This window comes from Dendrobates tinctorius, unplaced genomic scaffold (genome assembly GCF_039654945.1).
Source record: "Dendrobates tinctorius isolate UK_male_01 unplaced genomic scaffold, ASM3965494v1 ptg000396l, whole genome shotgun sequence".
Classification (NCBI taxonomy): Eukaryota; Metazoa; Chordata; class Amphibia; order Anura; family Dendrobatidae; genus Dendrobates; species Dendrobates tinctorius.
The window spans coordinates 4574978-4590324 of NW_027362062.1; the positions used below are offsets into that span (position 1 = coordinate 4574978).

A 15347-nucleotide genomic window follows, 5' to 3' on the forward strand; every position below is an offset into this window, starting at 1 on the left:
TGTTAGATGGTAGACAGATAATAGATAGATGTTAGATAGTTAAATAGATATTAGATAGATGATAGGTATTAGATAGATAGATATATAGATGATAGATAGATAATAGATAGATAGATTTGGGATGGATAAATATGAAATAAACAAAAAGATAAATAAGAAAGATAGATAAGTAGACAGGTAGATAGGTGAAAGTTAAACCAAATTCATCATCTTTCCTCCATCTTACCTAACTCCCCTACCCAATCTATCACAATAAAAATGACACCTCACTTTCCCTTGTACTGGAAGTCACTGTCTCAGAGTTACCCTTGACTTTGCACCTGTCCTTCAAACCGCACGCCCATGCTCTCACCACCTCCTGCCGCCTCCAGCTCCAAATTATTTCCAGAATCCATCCTTTCCTCAACCCTGAATCTACTGAAATGTTAGCGCATGCCTTCATCATCTCTCACCTGGACTACTGTAATATCCTACTCTGTGGCCTTCCTGGTAACACGCTTACACCTCTGCAGTCCGTCTTTAACTATGCTGGCCATCTAATCCGCCTTTCTCCTCCCTACTCCCCCGACTTCTCTTTTCTGCAAATTCCTTCATTGACTCCCATTTCCCCAACGAATCCAGTTTAAACTACTAATGTTGACCTAAAAAGCCTTCCGTAATCTGTCTCTGCCTTATATCTCTGAACTAATCTCCCGATATCCTCCCACACGTAATCTCCAGTCCTTCCTAGACCTCCTTCTCTCCTCAACACTTGTACATTCCGCACCCAATTGCCTCCAAGACTTCCCTCGATTATCTCCCATCCTCTGGAATTCTTTGCCCCAACATATCCCATTCTACCACATTCAGAACTTTCAGACAGAACTTTGAAAACCCAGGAAAGTTTACAGTCTGCACGGACCTCGCTGTCATTTTATCACCACCGGAGCTGCCGAAACCCCCACCCTGTCGTCTGATTCCCCATTACACTTTGTAACCTGTAAGGGCAGGGTCCACTCCTCTATGTAGCCGTCTGTCATTGTTTGTTCACTGTAATTTTTATTTGTACTTTGTGTGTAACCGCCTCTCATGTTTGGCACCATGGAATCAATGTGCTGTAAAAATAATAATACTAATAGTTCCACAGATATGAGATAGATTAATAAATTTTTGTTTACATCGTCCCATAACAAGCTTTCATATCTCACTTTTTCAGAGATGGCCGGACTTTGCAATTTTAATGGCAGATATAATCCCGTCACTCGTACATGTGTGTGTGATGAAGGATGGGAAGGTCCAGACTGTTCTCAGAGAAGTTGCCCCAACAACTGCGCTAACAATGGCGTATGCGTCAACGGCGTTTGTCAGTGTGCAGCTGGTTTCACCGGCCCTGACTGCAGTGAGAGGGCATGCCTTATGGATTGTGGTGAAAATGGCCGATGTGTCGATGGTGCCTGCCAGTGTAACGTGGGATTCACAGGAGTCACCTGCCTAGAGGAGGACTGTCTCGTTAACTGTGGTGAAAATGGCCGTTGCGACGGTGGCCAGTGCTTCTGTGAGGAGGGCTTCTTTGGTGAATCCTGCTCAGAAGGTAAGATACAAGTCTGAAGAACCTTTAATGAGTTCTTGATTATATTGTGGGGTCTCATGAAGACAAAACTGTTCCTTTTGCACTAATAGGGCAAACAGACATCATTGACCTGAGGTTTCCAACTCAAAACTCTTTCTTGCTCCATGTATTACATTGTGATATCACACTATTGATTTATTTTGTCTACAAAAAAGAACGGTTCGATATATACCACAATATCAAAGGCAAACAAAGGGAAAAACTTACATCTCATTAGAGCCATCAAACAGCACATTAGTCCGTCAGCTACCGTATATAGGATGCAAAATATTAGTTGCACTAAAGAAAAAAATTAGATGGTCGCCAATTCTCATAGAATTTTCCACTTCAAAGTAAGTCACTATATTGTCGAAAACCAATAAAATATCCCAAAAAGTTGATTAAATGCATCTCCAGCGATCAGCTCATTTAAGATACTGTGGCACACCAACAGATTCACAGTGGGAGGCGGTGAAGGAAGGGAAGCCAATGGGCCACCAAATTCTTTGGGGGTGTAACTTTCTGAGCCTTCTCGCCCATTTTCAATTGAGCCAGTAGTGGCTCCAGCCACAGAGATTTACCATCTGGCTAGCTAAAGGAGCAAAATATCCAGTGGCAGCTTTATTATCTTGTAACTGCAACCATTTCCAATTTAGAGCGCAGCAGTTTAGATGAGTTTTTCATTGGCTGCTGCGCTCTACATAGACAGCGACCGAGATGACAGAGGCTGAGCGAGACAGTATTGAATCGTGCATTGCAGATCTGCTGCACTGCTCTCCCGCAGTTCTCTGCCTCTCCTCTTGCTTTTTGTGAGAGGAGAGGCAGAGACCTGATGGAAGAGTTGGCCAAATTTAAAAACAGCTTTCCTTGTAAAACAAAAAAAATGATTCTAATACATTTTTAATATTTACATACTTTTTCCAAGTTTAGGGCTAGGTTTAGATTTGTGGGTAGGGTAATAAAATAGTTACCATACATTAAAAAACACACAAAAAATGTAAAATCAAGTTCAGAAAAAAAAACAACAAATTACAACAATATATAACTTTTTATTATTGAAATATTATGCTGAATTTAATAAAAATCTGGAAAATCTAATGGACCAAAGAACAAACTAGAATTACTTTTTTTTTAATTAAAATGCAATAGACAATCTTAGGGAATAAGAGGTTCATTAGTGGACTTTGGAAGGGACTCAGGGAGCACCAACAGTTCATGGGATGCAAAATACTTGCCTTGCCCCGATGACTGATAACTCACGCTATGTCACTGCAGCGCCATACAGTGTGTAGTGGCCATAAATGGTGCTGCAGCATTGCGCTCATCCACTGGTTTGGTAGAGAGCTTGCAGTACCCCTCATTGCCACTACACCTTGTTTGGCGCTGTGGAATTTTTGATGTGCCAGAGCAATGTCTGTCAGCTGATTGTTGGGAGTGCTGGGACTTGGCCTCCACAGATCTTATTTTGATGGCCTGTCCTATAGATACGTCATTAGTAGAGTTGAGCGAAATAGGTCGGCCAGATTCATAAGTTGCCGACTTATGGCAAAGTCGGGTTTCGCCGATCGAAACCCGACCACAGCGTGAAGTCGCCCATGCCCCATTGACTTACATTGGGTTTCGTGTTTCAGTCGGACCTTTGAATTTTCCCGATAGTCGGCCGATTTAGTTTGACTCGACTTTTGAGAAAGTCGGGTTTTATGAAACCTGTCTCGACCCTTAAAAAGGCAAAGTCGCTCATCCCTAGTCATCAGTATTAAAATCCAGGAAAATGCCTTTAAGTGATGGACAAAGGCTCTGATTCTTCATTGCTTTTGCTACTTTTTGTTCAAAAAGTGGGAAAATAGTTCTAATTCTTTTTATTTTCCTTTAGTATTAATTATTTAATTTTTAGTATCCCAAAGTACCACACAAGCCGTCTATTTTTTTCGCAGTTGGGGCTCATCTGGATTATACGGTACATGATAATTGACCAGTACCACTCACAGTATAATGAACAGCGGGGTCTTTATGTATAATTTTCTCATGTAATTTTGTTTTTTTTCTTGATCAGTGTAATCATTTTCTTGTTTGATAAAAGAAGTACAAAGACGCGATTCCTCACCTGCTGTTTCCGTGTCAGTGATTATTATAGGTAATTTACCTATTTTTGCTTTATGACAGTGATGGCCGTACAGAACTTGCGTCTCATCAGCACAACAGAGGACTCTCTGAACATTGCCTGGGATCTGCTGGTGGAAGTGGATTATTATTATATTAGTTATTATCCTTTTGGAGATGAAAGCCAGAAACGTCAAATTAAGGTTTCTGCAAACCAAGACTTTTACCAGATTGGAGGCCTGAACCCCAGTACATTGTATAAAGTAATGATGTACCAAGTGAAGAATGGTGTGACCAGTGATCCAGCCGAGCTTCAAGGCCGAACTGGTAAGAAGTGTCACAAAAAGTCTTCCTTCCTTCTCTCCTGATTTTCTTTCTTTCTTCCTTCCTTCCTCTCTCTCTTTCTCACACTTTTTCTCTTTCTTCCTTCCTTTCCTGACTTTCTCTCGCACTCTCTTTCTTCCTTCCTGATTTTCTTTTTCCCGCTCTTTCTCACTTCTTGACTTTCTTTCTCCCTTCTCTTTCTCTTCCTTCCTGACTTTCTTTTTCCTGCTCTCTTTCTTTCTTCCTGACTTTCTATCTCCTGCGCTCTCTCTTTCTTCCTTCCTTCCTAACGTTCTCTCGCTCTCTCTTTCTTCCTTCCTGACTTCCTCTCATGCTCTTTCTTCTTTCCTGATTTTCTTTCTCCAACTCTTTCTTTCTTCCTTCTTGACTTTTCTCTGTTCTCTTTCTCTTCCATCTTGACTTTCTTTTGCCTGCTCTTTCTCTTTCTTCCTCTTTCTCCTGTGCGCTCTCTTTCTTCCTTTCTTTCTCCTGTGCTCTCTCTTTCTTCCTTCCTTCCTGACTTTCTCTTGCGCTCTCTCTCTTTCTTCCTTCCTTACTTTCTTTATCTCTCTCACGCTCTTTCTCTTTCTCCTTTCCTGACTTTCTCCCGTTCTTTCTCTTTCTTCCTTCTCGACTTTCTTTCTCCCTTCTCTTTCTTCCTTCCTGACATTCTTTTTCCTGCACTATTTCTCTTTCTTCATTCCTGACTTTCTTTCTCCTGCACTATTTCTCTTTCTTCCTTTCTGGCTTTCTTTCTCCTGCACTATTTCTCTTTCTTCCTTCCTTTCTTTCTCTTGCACTCTTTCTCTTTCTTCCTTGCTTACTAATTTTCTTTCTACCTCGCTCTCTTTTTTCCTTCCTTCTATCATGTTGCTAATAAAACTATCATAACCACCTTGGACAGGAAGACTCGATTATTTTTTTGCCACTTTTCATGATTGTTTTATAAATATGACTTGTCCCAGCAAAATCTTTGTCAGTTTCTCTCCAGCCAATTAAATTATTATTATTATTTATTTATATAGCACCATTGATTCCATGGTGCTGTACATGAGAAGGGGTTACATACAAATTACAGATATCACTTACAGTAAACAAACTTACAATGGCAGACTGATACAGAGGGGTGAGGACCCTGCCCTTTCGGGCTTACATGCTACAGGATGGTGGGGAAGGAGACAGTAGGTTGGTGGGTTCCGGTGTTGGTTGAGGTGATATCTCTGGTAGTGGTGAGAGAGAAGGAGGTCATTGCAGGCTGTAGGCTCTAAATAAAGAAAGCATCTAACCTGTGCTGGCATCCTATCTCCAGGGGCCCCTTTCTACAGGAGCAGCTTTCCGAAGGCCGGTTTGGCTTGCCCGCCCCCAGTTCCTCATTCTTGACTAATGTGATGTGCGGCACAGAGACTTGTTGATGTTACAAGGATTTTCTTGCAGTAAAGGAAGTCATCTTTACTTTCCATTTTCAGATGACTCTGCTCTAGGAAAGCTCTGGGTGACTGAAGAGACGGAGGATTCTTTGGAGGTAGAGTGGGAGAATCCTGATAATAGAGTAGATTATTTTAAACTGAAGTATGCTGCCCAACCCGGAGGAGCGGAGACAGAGGTCCAAGTGTCCCAAAGCAAAGACCCCAAGACAAGATACATCATTAAAGGTGGGTAATCCAAAGTTCTCTTCATACACTCATAACCTGTGACCTTTCTCTAACATATGCTCACTTTATAATTATTTGCAGTGCAACATGCCATGGTAAAGGAGTTCTGTACTTTTTTTGGTACAAGGCTATGTATACCTTTACACAGATTTTTTTTTTTCATTGTCATAACTTAAATTTTTTAAGTGTTCCTGCAACTGGCACTTATGGCTCTCCACTCTTCTCTTCCCTTCTTTTTGTGTTAGAGATAGCAGCAGGGAGGGTACTGTACATATATTTCCACTGCGTGGAGAGAGTGGATTACTGATTAGGATATTAGGGAAGGCAGAGAAAACAGGCTATAAAAAGGAGAAAAACACATGAAAGGGAATTATGAGCAGGATGGAAGCTGTGCTGATATATAAGCAGTGAAGACAGCAGCACCCTGGACATACACATACCTTACATCCAGCCTATATTACTGGGAGAAACACTCATACAAGAGAAAAATCTGAGGTTTGGATCTGCACATCTGAAAATGAATGAAAGAAGATTGTAGATGGAAACTTGGAAATGTTATGAACTAAAAATATCCACTAACATACAGAATTATTTTTTTGCACGTCAAAGGTGTCCAAAGCAAGTAGGCTGTAGGCATTTTTTAAACTTAGCCCTGCTATATCTATGCATAGGGGTGCATGGAAATCATAAGGCCCAATATTAAACTTTAGATTGGTCTTTTATATCTACTTATATCTCTGTGAACTGTACTGTTTATCTGGTGACCCGAATTCACTAACACACCTTTTTATAGGAGTCGATAGAGCTCCCTATCCCATTCTTTTCTTCACATAGTAAATAATAAAATTCTGTCTGCTTGCAGCCACTATTAGGGGCACTCAATGCATTTAAGTTTTTACTGCTAATATTGAATGCAGTCATGATTATTATTGTCTTATTGAATATTATATATCCACTCACTCCCTCCTAGACCCTTCACAGTCCGGTTTCCGCCCCCTACATTCGACAGAAACTGCACTCATCAAAGTGACCAATGACCTTCTGACAGCAAAACGTAATGGTGACCATTCTCTGCTCATTCTTCTCGACCTTTCTGCAGCTTTCGACACTGTTGACCATCCTCTCCTACTCTCTAGGCTCCAGTCACTAGGCATTAAGGACACTGCTCTTTCCTGGTTCTCCTCCTATCTTTCCGACCGCTCCTTCAGTGTTCTGTTTTCTGGCTCCACTTCATCTCCTCTTCCTCTCACTGTTGGGGTACCTCAGGGCTCAGTCCTTGGCCCCCTTCTCTTCTCTCTCTATACAGCCCCAATTGGACAGACCATCAGCAGATTTGGCTTTCAGTACCATCTTTATGCTGATGACACACAACTGTACACATCATCCCCTGACCTTACCTCCGCTGTACTACAGAACGCCACTGACTGTCTGTCTGCAGTCTCCAACATCATGTCTGCTCTCTATCTGAAACTCAACCTCTCCAAAACTGAACTTCTTCTGCTCCCACCATCTACTAACCTCCCTAAATCTGACATTTCCCTCCCTGTGGGTGGCACCATAATAACACCCCGACAGCAGGTGCGCTGTCTGGGTGTTATGTTCGACTCCGATCTCTCCTTCACCTCCCATATACAATCTCTTGCCCGCTCATGCCGCTTACACCTAAAGAACATCTCTAGAATCCGCCCTTTTCTCACCATGGAAACAACAAAAACTCTCACTGTCGCCCTGATCCACTCCCGCCTAGACTACTGTAATGCTCTATTAATTGGCCTCCCTCTCACTCGACTCTCCCCTCTCCAGTCTATCCTTAATGCAGCAGCCAGGGTTGTCCATCTGGCTAATCGTTTCTCAGACGCGTCCGCTCTTCGCCAGTCGTTACACTGGCTGCCAATTCATTACAGGGTACAATTCAAAGTACTTGTTCTCACCCACAAAGCTCTCCACAGTGCGGCACCCCCTTACATCTCCTCCCTCATTTCTGTCTATCGGCCTAACCGACCGCTGCGCTCTGCAAATGACTTTCGACTAACCTCTGCCCTAATCCGTACCTCCCACTCCCGACTCCAAGACTTCTCCCGTGCTGCGCCAATCCTCTGGAATGCTCTACCCCAAAATATTAGGACCATCCACAATTTGCATAGTTTTAGGCGCTCGCTCAAAACACATTTGTTCAGAGCGGCCTATCACATTCAGTAATCAAAGTCATGTTTGTGTGTGTGTAGCCCATTCACTATCTCCATCTAACCCCCACCCCCTGAAGATGGCTGGACCGTCATTGTAAATACATCATTGTAAATACAAACCTGTGCTTTGTATCCCCCCCACCTCATTGTAGATTGTAAGCTCCACGAGCAGGGTCGTCTTATTTCGCTTTAATTATTGTATTGTTAACGTTGTTACTTATGACTGTTGTGTTTGAAACTGTTCAACTGTAAAGCGCTGCGGAATATGTTGGCGCTATATAAATAAAGATTATTATTATTATTATTATATTAGCATATTAGAGACTGAAAAAATTCTCCATGAAAAACAATTCTGGATCATCTTGTCTTCAAGTTTTATGCTGTGCCTTTCCTCTGTTATTTCTCCTAGAAATGTATGAATAAGTTGACAACTGGGTGTTACCATTCTCCTCGTCAAAGGGTGTGTCCCTATGAAGTCAAAGCTGATTGGATAATGTCAGAATATCTGGGAAAAATAGTAACACCTTGTTGTCAGTTTATTCTAAAACTTCTAGGAGGAATAACAGAGGAACAGCGCAATGCAGGGATCTAAGAATAGAAGCTGCAGAATTGTTTTATTATTGCCCAAAGAAAAACAATTATTCACTAAAAAATTATTTGGAGAGATGAAAGATCCTTTTTTTATGAAATATCTAAAAAATGCCTATGTGCTTATCTTATCCTGTACACTGCCGAGTTGACATGCAGCTGAGCTTTAGTTTAATCTTATGCATGCTACCTAAAAAAAAGCCAAACACATCTAGTAATATATATAGTTGTTCCGAACCACTGCCTTCCTTGTATAGGTGATAATATTAATTGGCCTATAGTTAGAAAAAAAAAACCATGGGATCATTGCCTTAAAAGAACACTCCATATTGTGTTATTCCTAGTTATACCTAAATCAGGGCTTAAAGGGAATATGTCACCAGTTTTTTGCCATGTAATCTGACATCAGCATGAGGTGGGGTTAAAACACAGATTTCAACAATGTGTTACATGTCAGGCTGTGTGCTGTTGTTTAGTTACAATGAAGGTTTTACCACCTGGTGGTTATCATTGCCAGGCTACAGCAGTGCCTGCATGCTAGTCTGACTCCACCCCCTCCTGTGATAAGCACCTCACTGTCTATAGATGATGTACACAGAGAGCCTGGTGTGGGTGGGGCTATCTTTCTCAGCTCTGCTACTTTGCTAAATTCAAACACTTTGATTGTGTCAGAACTGCAGCACCCAGTAAATTAAGTGATACATCAGTGGATTCGGAGTCTCTTTATCTATATTATGCTGCTCTCAGATGAGGAAGCAAAAACCTCCTGACAGATTCCCTTTAAAGGGTGCATTATTTCTTTTTTTTCTGTGTTTTTTCAATCTTTATGCTTTCTGGCTCAGGATTAGCTAAAACAATGTTCTTTCTGAAATTCCCATTATTATAAATGGGTCAAAAGTATCTGGCGTAATGGCATAATTAAAATTAGATTAGCTTATTTGTGTCTCCTATGGCAACAAGGACCAATGTCCAACGAGCCAAACGTCGGGTAATCATTTATTCATTTTTTACTTTATAATCTTGCCCACCGTATTTATTCATTAACATTTCTGATATCTGCTCTTGGGCGTCTTGTCTCCTGGAATCCAAATTGTTTTAATGTGACATGGTGAGTAACGGTATTTTACTGTGAGTTCTGACATAGATGAAGTTTCACATAGATTTGGGGGGCCCGGCTGGAAATTGCTGTCAGTAGTGCTTTATTTTAACCATCTCCATATGTTCTCAGGCTGCGCTGAAAAGCCTGTAAAAGGGTTGCCAACGTATGGTTGGCCCCCAAGGTAACAAAGGAGATAAAAGGCCTATAATATGGTTATAACAGCCAAAACCGATGAATCTACTCCAGCCGCCAATAGACGGAACAATCTTTACAATAAATATCTGTACAATATATAAGTAATCCAATACTGTGTACAATAACCACGTGTTTCATTTATAGAAACAAAGATGATTATAAAAAAATCAGATCTCATACTTTGCACTGACGAGGGGCAATAGCCCGAAACACTGTGTCAGCAAAGTGAGACTGGGATTCGGCTTTTGTCCTAAGACACATTTCTAGGCTCAATAAAGGGTAGACATTGACTTGTAGGATTGCTGCTTCCAACAGGTGGCGCTATAGAGTTGCAGACAGCAAGAAACCGCGGAAGCAGCAGAGGAAACCCAGCGCAGGACCAAGTGAGGGTGAGTAAAGCACATTTTTTCTTTTTTTAAACAAAATGCAGCTGGGTTTTCCAAAACTGGATGATTCTGGTGCATACTGCAAAGGGGAGAGATACTTGCTTAATGCCAGAGGCTAAGGGTGTGTCTGTAGGGGTACAATGATAGCAGCTGCATTTCGATCCTGGTGCCTTTCACATAGGGACCCAGGGGTTATAGGTAACTACTCGGGTAAGAGATTTTTGCAAAATGCCTTTTGGTCTGTAAAAGTGAACAGAGCAGAATATTGCTTATTGTAATAGAGTATGGGAGTACTATGCTATGTAGCCCATGGAGAAGACGGTCCAAACTCAGGTTGGTTCCCCCTGGTGCAGAATGTGTCATAAAAACTTTCAATTAAAAAAAAAATATATTTTTGATAAGTCAGAAATTTTCATCGGTCTTGGTCCAGGTGTGGAGGCCAGGGGCAACCTATACGACCGCACAGGAGTCCAATAGGTTAGGGGGCCGCATCCACCTCCAAAGCAGGTGGGATTGTGCATTATGATGAGCAACTGGGCAGAAAAGAACCATATACTGTTCTTGCACAGGGGGCCTCTTCTGTCTGTGTCCTCAAAGGGCGGAGAACATTGATTTCTGCTCTGCCTGTAGACAGATTCAATATAAAATTTGTAAAGCCCATTGTCAACTCGCCCATCCAGGAGCTGACGCAGACAGAAGGCGCCCCCTGTGCAAAAACTGTATATGGACCCTTTGCAGTCCAATAATGTTTCTGGTTGCTGCTTTACAGGTGGGAGTGGGCTCACTTACCTTTTGAGACCCTGGTTGCATCAGTGTATGTTCACGCCTACTCCCGTTTACCCCCCCCCAAAAAAAAAAACAAAACCCTTTTATTTTAGCTGTAGTAGGGAAACAAATATGTGGCTAATCGGGAAAATGCACAGTCATAGAAAAAACTTTTTTTTAAAGAAAATAAAAAGAAAAAACTTATCAAAACTTTTTTTAATCACTTTAAGAATCCTGGTGTCAGAGACACCGCACTGCACTTGCTCATAGAGCCAGTGCTCGTGTCCTGAGTACAGAAGCAGTGCTAAAAGATACCTGTAGAGACGGGCAGCAGAGGTGACCATGCGTGCTTCAGGCTAGTAGTGTCAGGGTCCAGTCAGCACTGGAAAGTAAAGAGGCATAGGACCTGCGGACACTGAAACTGAATAGTCTGCACGAGACCTATGGTCATGTGACAGCAAGGGGGCGGGGCTTAGCGTCCTGTATTCAGATAGGACAGGACACCACACAACAACTCAGAGTCAGGCAAAACAGAGGTCACAGCAGTACGGGCAAACGAGGTACAGGAGGGACAAACAGACAGGTAGTCAGACAGAGCCAAAGGTCATACACAAGAGGACGGTGCGGTACCAAGGGGACGAGCAGAGAGGAGTCGGGTCACAAGCAGAGAGTCATATACGAGAGGTAGCGCAGTACAAGAGGGTCAGGCAGAACTCGTAACAGGGACAGAACCAGATCACAACCGAATAAGCAAGCAAGTTATCAGGCACAAGGCACACGTATACAAGAGGTCACTTAACTCAGCCGAGGGCAGGAGTATAACTGACACCGGACCCAGGTCCAGTGAGCACTAAATAGCCTCCTGCTGCCAGAGAGAGGCAGCACAATTAACCCATAGTCTAACCAGGACGGGTCAAAGCGAAATCCCGTCCTGGATCATGACAGTACCCTCCTCTCAATGGGGGACCACCGGACCCCCAGGTCTCTCAGGGTACTTGGCGTGAAAGGCTCGGATCAACCGATCCGCATGAACTGATCGAGCAGGAACCCACGAGCGTTCCTCAGTACCGTAGCCCTTCCAATGTATCAGATACTGAAGGGCGCGACGGACCAACCTGGAGTCGACAATTCGTTCCACCTCGTACTCAGCCTGCCCATCTACCAGAACTGGTGTCGGGGAAGATGATGATCCCTCCCCACTGGACCTCACAGGTTTCAAAAGGGCCTTATGGAAAATATTAGGGATCCTTAGAGATGGCGGAAGACTCAACCGAAAAGCCACCGGGTTAACTGCTTCGGTAATTACATAGGGACCTATAAACTTGGGTCCAAGCTTCGCAGAGGGGACCTTGAGCCTTATATTTTTGGTGGATAACCATACCTTATCTCCGACCTGAAACACTGGACCCACGGATCGTTTTTTGTCCGCAAAAAATTTAAATTTGTCCTGGGCCTTCGTAATGTTATTCTGGACCTCCCGCCATACCTCCCCCAACTGCTAGATCGTCTCGTCCGCCCCAGGACACCCTGAATTCAAGCGGGAAAATTCTCCAAAATGAGGATGAAACCCATAATTGCAAAAAAAGGAGATGTACCCGTAGACTGGTTAGTGCGGTTGTTAAATGCAAACTCAGCCAATGGTAACACAGAACACCAATCATCCTGTGGGGCTGAGGTCAAACAACGCAGAATTTGCTCCAGAGACTGATTGGTCCGCTCAGTCTGCCCATTAGTCTCTGGATGGTAGGCGGATGAAAAGGACAGACCAATACCCAACCTCCTACAAAAAGCTCTCCAAAATCTGGACACAAACTGCACTCCCCTATCAGACACCACATTCAGGGGTACCCCATGCAACCACACCACATGCTCCACAAACAATCTGGACAATGTTTCCGCATTAGGTAGAGCTGCCAAAGGTACAAAATGTGCCTGCTTACTAAACCTGTCCACTACGACCCAGACCACGGTATTACCCTTGGAAGGGGGAAGGTTGGTGATGAAATCCATGGACAGATGAGTCCATGGTCTCTCAGGAATTGGCAGTGGTACCAATTCCCCGGCCGGCCGGTTATGGGGAGTTTTCGCACGGGCACAAACCTCACACGCAGACACATACTCCCCAACATCAGAGGCTAAAGAAGACCACCAGAATATTCTAGCAATGGCCTTCCGGGTCGCTGAGATCCCTGGATGTCCACCCAGAACTGAGTCATGGAACTCCTGGAGGACCTTGAGACGAAACTGAGCTGGCACAAAAAGTTTATCCAACGGCTTAGCTGGAGGTGCAAGAGCCTGGGCTTCTCGACTCTCCCGTTCCAACACATTAGAAACCTCTGCCACCACCACCCCAGGCTGAAGAATGGAGGATGGAGGTTCCGGGGGGGACACCGGATCAATACTGCGTGACAACGCATCCGCTCTGATATTCTTGGATCCTGGTCGAAAAGTGATCGAGAAGTTGAATCGGGAAAAAAAAAGTGACCATCTAGCCTGTCTGGGAGTCAACCTTTTAGCCAACTCAATGTAAGCTAGGTTTTTGTGGTCCGTGATTACCGTTATAGGATGAACAGCCCCCTCCAAAAAATGCCTCCATTCTGCAAAAGCCAATTTTACGGCCAGAAGTTCCCGATTCCCCACATCATAGTTTCTCTCCGCAGGGGAGAACTTCTTTGAGAAAAAGGCGCAAGGTCTTAAATTGGTCAAAGTGGCGGGTCCCTGGGACAATACCGCCCCCACCCCCACCTCTGAGGCGTCTACCTCAACAATAAATGGTTCAGAGGGGTCCGGTTGGATAAGAACCGGGGCCGACATGAAACATTTTTTCAAAAACTGAAATGCCGCTACCGCTGTGGTTGACCAATTCTTGATATCGGCCCCCTTTTGAGTCATGTCTGTGAGGGGTTTAACCACCTGTGAGAACCCCCTTATAAATTTCCGATAATAATTAGCGAACCCTAGGAAACGTTGCAGACCCTTCAAATCACACGGTTGAACCCACTCGAGAATGGCCTGCACCTTATTAGGATCCATGCGATACCCTTCAGCAGACACAATGAACCCCAGAAAGGACAGTTCCTGAACAAAAAATAAACATTTTTCAAGTTTAGTAAACAGACAGTTCTCCCTGAGCCTTTGGAGAACTGCCCGAACATGACCAATGTGAGTCTGTTTATCAGGCGAGTAGATTAAAATGTCATCCAAATACACCACCATAAAACGTCCAATCAAATCGGAGAACACATGATTTATGAAATTTTGGAAGACCGCTGGAGCGTTGGTCAGGCCGAAGGGCATGACCAAATTTTCAAACAACCCTTCAGTAGTGAGAAAAGCGGTCTTCCATTCATCTCCGTCCCGGACTCGGATAAGGTTATACGCTCCCCGTAGATCTAATTTCGAAAACCACTTAGCTCCGGACAACTGATTGTATAAATCAGGAATAAGTGGAAGGGGATAAGTATTTCTCACAGTTATTTTATTTAACTCACGAAAATCGAGGCATGGGCGCAAACCACCGTCTTTTTTTTTACAAAAAAGAACCCTGCCGCCACAGGAGAAACAGAAGGACGAATATGTCCCTTACGGAGGCTCTCAGAAATATATTCCTTCATCGCAGCCCGTTCCGGACCCGAGAGGTTATACAGGCGGGCTTTGGGCAATTTAGCACCTGGAACCAGGTCAATGGCACAATCAAATGGGTGGTGTGGTGGTAAAACCTCAGCCTCTTTTTCGGAGAAAACGTCAGTATAATCTATCAGGCACTCCGGAATGTCTTCTAGACCCACGGACGACACAGACACAGAAACAAGACATTTCTCAGAGCAATAGGGACCCCATTTAACAATATCCCGAGATTCCCAATTAATCACAGGATTATGCAGCTGTAACCAGGGGAACCCCAACACCAGTCCCACAGGCAGGTTGTTCATTACAAAACATGAAATACGTTCCTGGTGTAAGGAACTCACTTTAAGGAGAAACTCTTCAGTACAAAACACAATGTCATTCTTAACCAGTGGTGTTTTGTCAATAGCAACAAGGTGAATCGGAGTTTCCAACCTAACTGTCCCTAACTTACACCTGGCCACCAAGTCAGAGTCAATAAAGTTCAATGATGAACCGCAATCCATGAAGGCAGAAGTGGATGTGGAGACACCCCCACAACAAAGTTCCACTTGAAATGACATTTTAGAAAATGCAGAAAAGGGTACCTGAGAGCCTGGGTGACCTCCACGATAATCACCCGGGCTCAGTCGCTTGTTGGTTAGTGGCTGGGAGGGGCAATCCTTTTTCCAATGTCCAGACTCGCCACTGTGAACACAGCATTTTCTCACGTGCCGTTGTCTCCTTTCTTCCTCCTTAAGGTTGATGGTTCCCATCTCCGTGATTTTCAATGAAGAACTGGCTCCCCTTCCTTGGGAGAATAATGAAGTCTCGGTTTGTATCACTCCCCTTGCCCGT

The 15347-nt window shown here is 43.6% G+C and overlaps 1 protein-coding gene across 2 annotated transcripts in view; it reads left to right on the plus strand.

Annotated features, from left to right (window-relative positions):
* The window catches only part of LOC141076284 (tenascin-N-like), a 93867-nt gene that overhangs the window by 33400 nt on the left and 45120 nt on the right, over window positions 1-15347 (plus strand). For both annotated transcript variants that reach the window (XM_073563673.1, XM_073563672.1), the window contains exons 4-6: window positions 1196-1570; window positions 3752-4015; window positions 5479-5664. In XM_073563673.1, coding sequence (XP_073419774.1) covers window positions 1196-1570; window positions 3752-4015; window positions 5479-5664 — 825 coding nt within the window. The remainder of the gene's footprint in view (window positions 1-1195; window positions 1571-3751; window positions 4016-5478; window positions 5665-15347) is intronic.